The sequence below is a fragment of the Arachis ipaensis genome, chromosome B03, assembly GCF_000816755.2.
Source record: "Arachis ipaensis cultivar K30076 chromosome B03, Araip1.1, whole genome shotgun sequence".
In the NCBI taxonomy this organism is placed as follows: Eukaryota; Viridiplantae; Streptophyta; class Magnoliopsida; order Fabales; family Fabaceae; genus Arachis; species Arachis ipaensis.
In genome coordinates this window covers 127345283-127356761 of record NC_029787.2, presented here as the reverse complement: position 1 = coordinate 127356761, position 11479 = coordinate 127345283, and the positions used below count along the sequence as shown (strand labels likewise).

Below are 11479 nucleotides of genomic sequence, written 5' to 3'. Positions count from 1 at the left end.
CCAAAAAAAAAAATAATTAAATTAACTAATAAATCTCAAAATTTTAAAATTTATTTTAATTAATTATTATTTTTTTTTATTGTTTTTCGTATTTACCCTAAATCAAATGAAAATCCAACCATCTGTGCAGTGTGTTTGATTTGTTTGAGCATAGGTAAAAACAGAAAGATTTGTATGGTGGGAGAGGAATATATACGATCAGTAGGACTAGGACCCGCCTAAATTTAGGTTAGATTATTTCTAAACTTATGAAAATTAAAATATCTGAAGTTTATAAAAGTATCAGCATAATTTCAACGAGTGGGAGAGGTGTGAGCAGGGACAGAGCTAGATAAAATATTAGAGAAAAGCCAAAAATATTTACACAATAAAATAAGACTAAAATAAAATTCTAAAAGAGGACTAAATTAAAATTTATATATAATTTATATATAAAAAATTAAAATTAGAGGGGTCATTGTCCCTCTTTTTATGTATGTAGCTTTGTCTTTGGGTGTGAGTAGAGGATGTTTGGGAAGAAACTTAATAATTTGAAGATAATGATAAAATTATTTGTATTTTAAAATATTAAATAATAAATACAAAAATTATATAAATTAAATGCTAAAGATAATTTAAAATCTTTTGACAAATATTAAGAATTAAGAATATACTTTATCTTACCTAAAAATAAAAAAAATATTATGTATTTTTAAAGCATGATTATTACTAATTAGAGTCTAATAAGATTCAAATCTGGTAAGAAAAAGAGCATGAGAGATCCTCTCTATATATATATTGGGTCAAACGAAGGAAACCAAATGGACTCATTAATGAAATGAAATCATTCTTTTAGATGTGAACTAATTTAATAGAAGTGAATTGGTTGTATTTTAAATGTAAAGATAATCATTTACTTTGAGTTAAAGGAAATTACGAAAATGTTTACCTGATAAGTGACATTGAGAAAATGGTGTAAACCCCTTACAAATCTTAATACGTGGCAGAATACCTGACAAAAAGTCTTACATAATTTAATTTTAACTATTTTAAAAATTCTTTGATTTTCTTGTAACTTTATTGATAATCTATGTTTTTTTTAAAAAAAAAGAAGTCCCTCCAGACTTGACTTATTTATAATATGTCATCTTAATTTTTCTCTCTTTTTATTAATATAATTTTTTTGAATTTTGAAGAAAGAAAAAATAATAGTATATTCTAGGGATCCCCACGCTTACTGCAAGGTGCTGCAAAAAATTCAGCTGTCAATCCACCACATACTACACACGTATTGATGATGGTTCAATCTCTTTCCGTTTGGTCTCACAAGTTGGAAACCAAGTAACCCCTTTTGTCTTTATTTATATGAGAATGAGAATATATGAATAACATAAGGGTCCTTTGGGATTTGGAAAGGTTTAATCACTTGTCTCCCCAACTGCCCCAAAAAACATTTTTGTCCTTAATTTCTAACTAATCCATCTCATCTTCCTTGGAATCATATAATAAACTTCCTTCTTCAATTACACTATACTACTCTTTTGATAACAATAAATTGTTGAAGGTGCAATTAGAAAGAAAGCATGTCCTAATCTTTCATTTATGGGGTTTACGTCAGAATGCAATCCAAAAACAGGAAGCTAAAATAAATAGTGCAATCCTAGTAGGATATATGTTGGTCTCGCAGGTTCCCAATGTAAGATGATTTCATGAACGAAACAAAATCTCACAAATCTTGCTCACATGAACATATATGCAACTTACTAATAATAGCATAAAACAGTACTATAACCTCCCACTACGTATATCTCCATCAATCTTTCATCAACTCTTGATCGACTTGTTGTGTAAAGTGGTGGCAGAATGAATAATGCAACCTTGCCTATGGCTATTCAATTGCCTAGGACCCTCCCATTGCAATCCCTCACCTAATACTCCACTTTTCTCTCTTCCCATTCTCTTCTCAATTCTCAATACTATACCAATACATAGTAATTCCTTACTTGCATAATTCTCAATTCTAAGTACCTTAAGAATACTAGTTACACAACATTTCATCAAATGAATTCAATTGTTACAATTTTCTCTGTATTTATAATTCATTTAATAAGGAAAACTTTAATTTTTTACTCATTAATGATAATAAGTATTAATCTTAACAATATTCTTAGAAATAAAAAAAACGAAAGAAAATGAATTATAAGAAAGATTTATTATTATTATTATTTTGGACATATAGCAGGTCCTAGTTTACTGAGAGTCTCAGAGTTTCCTTCTAATAATAATGTGGACAAAAAGACGTTTTACGCGTCTTTATAGAAACATCCTCCAAAGTAGAATACCATGTCGAGGCTACGAGGAATATTGACGAGAGAACTATTATTAGTCTAAATTTTCACAAAATAGAATTCCATCATTGAAAGTATAGTCTAGACCAACAATGAATTCTCAAGATCAAATAATAAATTCAATACAAAATATAAAAAATTTAATTATATGATGTTTATATTATTATTAAGTGAGCAGTGGTGTACTGATTTCACGTAACAGATATTGATGTGCCGTACATTCCTGTGTCACTGTGACAGAAATAAATGAAACGTCTGCAATTGGGTTTTCCCAACCTTCATCAGAGACAAAAATGAAAAGATATTAACTCCACAGTTTGTTTTATTTTTTTCCCTTATTTAAAAGATGTAAAAGCATTACACAATAACTTTATATGAATTAATTAGTAATAATGAGAGACCAAGATAGCAAGTATACATAGGAACATGCCCTTTACCCTCTTGTTCAACATCTTGTTTTCAAATTTCTTGCTGGATTGGGGTTCTTGCGATTCAGTTAGGTTAGAAATTTAGAATGTGCAGATGTCTTCCTTGGAATTCTTACTTTGCTGATCAGATACATTAATTATATGTAGGCCTGGCAGCTGACTTTTGGAAAATGGTGATGCAATGCAACATACTAATGAGACGTTTTTGACGTTCATTTCTCATCACTATTTAATTATCCAACTCTACAATCACTCAATATATTTTGCAACTGATTCATGTACTAGTAATTAAATGCCTAAATTAATTAAACTACTATAACATATATAGCTAATCTAGCCTGGCCTGCCTGAATTACTACTAGCTTAGTAGCTACTTGATTTACTTAATTTGGTGCCAAAATTAGCTATACACAGCCTGTCTAATCTCTCGTACATTTATATTTTGGCCAAGTTTATCGTGTTCCCTAAAGTTGAGAATGAAATATATATATTAATTTAATGTAAAACACCCATCGTTTTAGAATTATGATATTAATATGTTACAGCAGCTCAAAAAAAAAAAAAAATTACATATTCTTTATTTGTAATGTTATCTCATGTATACATTACTTTTTATTTGTTTAATTCCAAGTTAACTAATTTTTATAACTTACCAACAACTGTTACTTACTAAATTATTTGTTGTACAAGAATGTGAGAAACTAGCTAGTATCTATTATTATTATTATTGTTGTTGTTGCACACAAAAAATCAATTAACAATCAGTTATAAAAATATATATTTTGAATATTATTATAAAAAAATTTAATTAATTATTTAATTAAAAAAGTGTATTATTATTATTATTATTATTATTATTATTATTATTATTATTATTATTATTATTATTATTATTATTATTATTATTATTATTATTATTATTATTATTATTATTATTATTATTATTAGTAGTAGTAGCAGTAGCAGCAACAAGGTTTTTTTATTAAAATATTATTAAATCAAAACCAATGGACCAAATAAATACTTAAGGAGCTAGTTTGGATAATTAGCCAAGGTATTATAGTAATTGTACGTAAGTCCATGGTATAGGGGAATGTCTTTATTTATTTGGTTATTCTAAAACGCACGGAATAATAGTTCAGTTGGCCAAATTTTTGTTTGATAATTAATTAGTGGCAGTGCCTTATCAATAAGTTTGGACTTAATTTCCGCAAGTACATAAAAACCATGAAATTGAAGTGGAATATATACATTGCTACTATCATGCTGTTTGGCCACGATGGAAAAATGAAAGCAATAAGGCGCATAAAAAGGAGTAAAGGACAAAATAATCTTCCAAGATCTAAAATCAGTACAAATCAGCTACGATGGAATGAATATATAGGATTTAGGAATTCAATCAACTAAGTGTAGCAACTAGCAAGTCCCCAACTATTTAAACATTTAACGGCTCTTTCAAGCTCACTGTTATGTTAATTAATTGCAGTTAGTGAAGGCTATAATTGTATATATCATGCCTTCTTGTTAACGTCAAAATCTATTCATATTTTATTTAATCTAATATTAAGAATATTATTGACATAACTTTTTACCGAAAAAAAGAAAAAAAAAAAACCATTGTTTATATCTATATTTTTTCTTTTTACTATGTGTTTTTTTTTTTCAAATAAGATTTGCACATCGTTAATAGCAATAATTCTATACTACTTACTTTGTAAATGGTTATAAAAAGAGAATGTGATTGAGAGATTATATGTATAAATTATTTTATTAGGACACCGAAAAATTAAACTTATATTTTACGTATTCAATATATGATGAGAAGACATAAAATTTATATATTCACTAAACTCATATTTTTATCTTTTATATTTATTATTTTATATAGGCATATCTTATATATATATTGTATGTTTAAGAATCCGTTCGGCAAATAATTTTTTGTGTGACAGCAGATTTTAAAAAAATAAAAAGAAGTGAACAGTGCAATTGCATTGAAGAATAAGAGAAAAAAGCATGAATATAATTAGAGAAAGCATTAATGAGAGAAAGAGAATTGTAGTTTGGGAGCTGTTAAAATTAGTTAGAGAAGGGAGGAAGAGGAGTGAGATGGATGGAGTAATTAGTTACCCAAAGTGTTTAGTTGTTGGGTCGACTTCAGTCGGTTAACTCATCAACTGAAACCAAGGTTAAAGAAACAAGTGCGTCCAGTTAAGTTAATACAAACATCAACATGACACAAACACATTCACATACACTTGCTGCATGCTACACTGATCCTGATTGTGACTTGGACAGATAGAGAGACATCAAAATTGCTATCATATCATATCATACCATCATTTACTACCCTACCTCCCCCTCTTCTCTTCTCTTGCAACTACCACCTTACCTCCTCAATTATACTTCCTTACATTAAATCAATATATTTTAAGTAACTTTAATTCTTTAATTTAATCTAGTCTATAATATAGTAATCTTGTAAAATATTGAATATTGATGCATGACAAGAAAGGTGCCCCTGATGGTGCACAAGCTCAAGTTAGCACTCTCACTCTCACACGTGTGAGAAGAGAGAGAAGTTGTGTGATGATTTGTTAAAAGGGAGAGAATGAATAAATACTAACATAATGACAGCAACTGGTTTTAAAAGAAAAATCACACATCCATCTGTGTCTATATCCTTCACTCTCTTCTCTTTTTCTTAACTACTTCATCTCTTTCTTGAACTCTGAAGAATCCGTGTGGGTATGTGTTTGAAAAACCCTCCAAAACTTGGAAAGTACTTTTGCTGTTTTCAGTTGTTTAATTTACTTTCCTTCTTCTATCTTCTTCTTCTTCTTCTTCTTCATTCACTACTGCCTGTCATGTCAAAAACCCTTTGAGTGCTTTCCTTATACACTAGTATGAACTCATGCCCATCTACCTTTATATACTCTTCCTCATCACAGCAAAATACCAGTAATTCAATGGGGATGGTTTATGAAGACATGGCTTCTCTTTCTCTTTGCTCCAACTACACTCTCACCCCCTCCGCACCCAGCTGGGGCTTCCCCTTTGAGGAGCACCCCACTCACAACAGTGATCTTGTGGAGGGTACTACAAAAGGTTCTGATAGCAGCGAAGATAATGGGGTTATTGGAGAAAACAATAACAACAACAACAACAACAATAATAACAACCCTAATAATAAAGAGGGAGAGAGTAGTAGCGGACAGTCAAAGCTTTGTGCAAGAGGTCACTGGAGACCAGCAGAAGATTCAAAACTGAAGGAGCTTGTTGCTCTTTATGGCCCTCAGAACTGGAACCTCATAGCTGAAAAGCTAGAAGGAAGATCAGGTATATATATATAGAGATAGATAGATATACATGTAACATGATATTATAATATTATTATTGAAGACGTTTGTTGTTTTGTGAATTGAAGGGAAGAGTTGTAGACTGAGATGGTTCAACCAGCTTGACCCGAGAATAACGAGGAGAGCTTTCAGTGAAGAAGAGGAAGAGAGGCTGATGCAGGCTCATAGGATTTATGGCAACAAATGGGCCATGATTGCAAGGTTGTTCCCTGGAAGAACCGATAACGCTGTTAAAAATCATTGGCATGTTATTATGGCTAGAAAGTATAGGGAACAATCCAGTGCTTATAGGAGAAGAAGGCTCACACAATCAAACAACTTTTACAGAAGAATTGACCATAATAATAATCATAATAATAATAATAATGTATCATCAGAATCATCACCACCACCACACTGTTTTGTGGCTGGCTTCTCATCACTACCGTTTCATGGTGGTGTTCTTGACTTTGGTGCCAATAATAAGCCTTATGCTGCTGTTGCTTCCTCTTCTTCTTCCACCTTCAATTTCTTCTCTGGTATGTGTCTTTTCTGTTCCTCTATCTCTCACACTAGCTACTTCAACCAAGTTAATATTTGATTGTTGAATTAACTAATGCAGGAGGTAGAGGCAATAATAATAGTAGTAGTAACAGTGAGATGGTAGGAGGAGAGTATTATTATGGAAGTAATCATCATCATCATTATAATCAGCAGCAAGCACATAATAATAATCATGCTTACTACACTCGTTATCCTAATCATCAGTATATGATGATGATGATGCCATCAGTGCAACAGCATCAAAACAACAACCATAACAAGAATTTTTACAGCTTCTCATCAAATTCAAGCACCACAGTAGCACAGGTGCTAGGCAGTGATCCTTCACTATCATCCATGGCAGAACAACAACACAGAGATCATGAAGAAGCCAGTGACCCCCCAACAACAATCCCAGAGACTCCGTTATTTATTGACTTCCTTGGAGTAGGAGCCACAACATGAATGAAACCAAAGTTTCTTTTTATATTTATTAGAAATTTAGAACCCAAAAAAAAAAGAAAAAAAAGAAAAAAAAAGCTGCAAGCCTTTATTTCCAGCGGAGGATTCTCAATATAGGTGTGGTCCAACATTTGCTTAGAAGCCATTCGAGGTAAACAGAAAGGATACTTTGCTTCAGTTTGGTGACTGTGTACCCCATTGCGTCACTTCTCTTATTAACATATATCAAACCTTTTCTCTCTTGTGATTTTCATTTCTGACTCACATGAGGACCCCCCCCTACGCCCTCTTCCCCTACCTCTATATAGTTCAATTTCATTTTCATTTTAATTCATTGTTAATGGGGATCATTATTTGTGTTATTAAATGTGTCTTGGGGGCATTGTACAGAGAATAGTTAAAGAAAGGAAGGTACTAACTAAAACAATTATTTAGGGTGTGGAATAATGTAGATAGCTGGGGGGAGTTATTTTCGTTTGAAAGATGTGTGTTTCTAGTTTGGGTTGAGGGAATGGTTGTTTAAGTTTGTCGCTACATAAAAGAGGATTTCTTGGACTATTTTGGGGTATGATGATGAAATTGATGAGGATAGCTAAAAAAGAAAATAAAGAGGGTTGGGGGTTTGGGAATGGGAACTGTGTTTGGAACATCGTTTTCTCATGGCCCTGCCATTGCAATAACTCAGGCACAAATTCAGCAACTGATTCCCAAATGTGCATTCAAGATGGGGAAAACTGTTCAACGCACATCATCAACCTCTCTCTCTCTCTCTCTCTCATCAAATCTTTATTAAGGATCATGATTCATGCCACTCACATGACATGGGGTTGTTATTTGTTGTTTTATTTTTTGTGTGTTGATCAAAGAGTTTCTTTTTTGGTGGTCTCAGGCTTAAATAAATGACAGGATTGAATTTTGTTTTGTTCATGCAATACCTTATTAGCAAAGAATTAGTCTTTTGTCTCTCAAAAAGAAGAATTCCGTGAATTTTTTTTTATATATTTTTGAGACAAGAAAAGTAGCTTTTTTTTATTTTTTTTAACAAAAGATATGAGACTCGAACCCACAACCTCTCTTAATTGAGTATGTGAAGACTGCTATTTGAACTATTATTCATTGGCACAAGAAAAGTAGCTTGGTTGTTGGGGGAAGTGACACATTCATGTTAACTGTTTTAAGGAGTGTCACCGTGAAATCTTATGCGTAGATGAAAATTCACATTTTGAGTCTGTTTGTCTCTTATGCAACACCAATCACCACCAACGCACTAAGTGTTCCACTTTCTGAGGCAGTTTTAACCGAAAATATAAGATTAAACGTGCATGATTAGTAGATATTTATTTGAAGGGCAAAGATGATTAGCTATTTGTTTCCGGGTATGAGATAAATTGAATCCTATCACCATCCCTCACTGTCATATTCTGCCAAACAAATTTGGCTATATTTCATGAGACCATGACGATTATTATATATATAGGTAAAGCCAGTTAGCGCAGAATGTGGACTGTCATGTGAGGGATGGAAATCAATTCTACAATTCATGAGTTTTGTTTTCGAAATAGAAAATATATGTTTCAAGACATTTGAAAAAGTTGCTTACGTGTGCAAGTTATTTTTAAAATGTAGCCAAGAATGAAAGGTAGCACGTGAAATGAGAGAATATCCGTATTACTTATAAGTATTCTTGTGTTCCAGACATTCTTAATTATAAAAAATTCTTTTAATAGCAAATAAGAATTTTTCAACAGATGGTGTGAGGTTTGTATTAGACTCATTTCTGATTAATATACATGCGCAGTCCAATTTTCTTTGAACAAAAACAGTTCCAAAAGTTATAGAATGATAGACCATAAAATCCTGAATTTCTTGGGGTTGTAAGAACTAAAAGGGCCACGGTTGTGGGCCATCAGTCCAATTGCGAAGAAATCTATTAGGACGTGGGCCAAGGGGGTTTTGTTTTTACAAATTAAAAAAAATTATTATTTATATCATAAAAAATTATTATTTTCAAAAAGAAAATAAAACAATATTATTTATTACTATACGATTTTATTTTGGATTATCTAATTACTGGGCGAACACAGTTCGTCTACTCATTTGGTGAATTGGATGCAATATCCCAAAAAAAAAAAAATTCTATTTTGGTAAATAATATTGTTTTATTTTTTGTTTGGAAATAATAATTTCTTTAATTTATAAAAAAATCCTGGGCCAAGGTTAGGGTTTTTATGCCCCGAGTAGCCTTCTGGTAGTTTTCTTGGGCTTTTAAGCTCCGTTGTCTAACAAAAAAAAAGATAAATCTTCCAAATTCAACAATGTGCGATCTCCATGAACCATTCCTCTAGCACTATAGTGCTTCAAATTAAAGAAATCAGTTTATCCCTAGTCCTTACCCAAAAAAAAAAAGAGAGAGAAATCAGCTTATGGATTATAACAATCTAGCATGTGGCACAATATTGAAAAGGATTCTACAAGACTACAACTATAAATATTAGTTGCTGTTTTTATTTTAAACAACAAATATTTGTTTTTTTTTTTTTTGGTAAAAACAACAAATATTTGTTGTTACTTGTTAGACGCAATATTAAAGATTTGGGTCAATAGCGACTTTTGGTAAAAGTGTTAATTGTTTATCAATAAATGGAAGCCGATATTGAAAAAGGGCTTGAGCCCAGATATTAGAGGTTTGGCCCATATTTAGAACTGTGACAGTATGGTTGACCGAAAACATAAAACAAGTCATTACCAAAAAGGAAAAAAAAAAAGAAAATATAAAAAATTAAAAACAAGTGATAAAAGATGATTAATAATTAAATTAGTCCTTAAAAATAAGACATTTTTTAATTTTTTTAATTAAATTAGTCCTTCAGAGATTACGAATTAATCATATTTGTCCTTCAGTCATTCGATTAACAATTTTTTTCAAAGATTAATGTTGTAAAACGTTAGTTGATAACATATATAATACATGATATGTCTAATTGGATATTAACCAAATATATTTATGAAAATTTATCAATTTAGTTATTTTTTTTCAATTACAAAAATCCTATTCTAAATGTGACCTAGTGACTAAATTGATAGATTTTCGTAAACACAATTGAACATGTTATGTGTCATGTATGCTATCAGTTAACATTTTACATTCTTAATTGTTGACGAAAATTGTGAATGGAATAACTGAAGGACAAATATGATTATTTCGTAATCTTTGAATGATCAATTTGATTAAAAAAAATATTTTAGAAACGAATTTAAATTTATGGATTAATTTGACTATTAACTCAATGAAAAATATTTAACTTTGATAAAATAAAAGATATTTAATGAACTTGGCTTAGTGTGGTGTGGATCCGAAGCTAGTATAAATATGTAAGTCTCATAGACCACATCCCAGGATTCGAGTCTCAATGAAAACAGTGAATTAAGAACCTTTAAGTAGAGTGTAGGGGTGGAAACAGGCCAGGTCAGGCCAGGCTTTGCTCTTAACAGGCCTGGCCTGTCATACAGTTGATTGGCTTGAGCCTGGCCTGCAACCTGTTATAGGCTCTTTATAAAGTACTAGGTCTGGCCTGTTATTCAGCCTGGCCTGGCCTGAAACCTGTTAAAAGGCCTGCTAATTTTTTTTTACAAAAATAAAAATATTATTTAAAAAAATTATTTTTTAATAAAAATAGTTATATGTAATATGTCATATATTTAATATTTATAAAAAATTTTAAACTTTTAACATATTTAAAATATATAAAAATATTTATAATAAAATATAATAAATTTAAAATATCTCATAATTTTATTAATAATAAATAATTATTTATATATTTAATTATATTTTAACAGGCCCAGACAGGTCTGACAGGCCTATAAGGCTAATTAGTAAGCCTGGGTCTGGCCTATTAATATATTAAAGCTTTTAAAAGAACTTGGGCCTGTACCTATTTTATAACAGGCCAGGTCAGGCCAGGCCAAACACAGGCCAGGCTGCAGGCCCCTGGCAGGCCGCCTGATCTTTTTCCACCCCTAGTAGAGTGTAAGTTGTATGAATAAAAAGGAAAACTTGGGTTGGCTTAGTATTCTAGTGGTTAGTCTTTAATGATGAAGCTTTAATATGCAAGGGATTTATTCTTGATTAATGCTTAACATATCGAGTTAAAAACTTAAAATATACGGTGGAAAACAAAAGATATTTATCTTTACACATCTGAATCGCTTAACTCTTGTTTAAAAATTAAAACAACATCATTTTTTTTTATTTATTCATTTAGAGAATATTACATTTTCAACTTAGTAGTTAATAGAAACTATTCTATTATATATATTTCTGGGACCAGACCGAATTGATCGGTTCAATTGGAGTAACCGAAAAACCATCACTAAAATA

General features: G+C 30.9%; 1 protein-coding gene and 1 long non-coding RNA gene across 2 annotated transcripts in view; both read left to right on the top strand.

The window, feature by feature from the left end:
* LOC110269840 overlaps positions 1 to 2923 on the top strand; it is a 14331-nt gene extending 11408 nt beyond the window's left edge. The window contains exon 3 of the long non-coding RNA XR_002358596.1: positions 2912 to 2923. This is a non-coding gene — a long non-coding RNA (uncharacterized LOC110269840). The remainder of the gene's footprint in view (positions 1 to 2911) is intronic.
* Positions 5297 to 8023, top strand: LOC107634777 (transcription factor MYB117). The gene is made up of 3 exons (XM_016338199.2): positions 5297 to 6094; positions 6183 to 6632; positions 6716 to 8023. The coding sequence occupies exons 1-3, from the start codon at positions 5662 to 5664 to the stop codon at positions 7099 to 7101; spliced, it is 1269 nt and encodes a 422-aa protein (XP_016193685.1). The 5' UTR covers positions 5297 to 5661; the 3' UTR covers positions 7102 to 8023.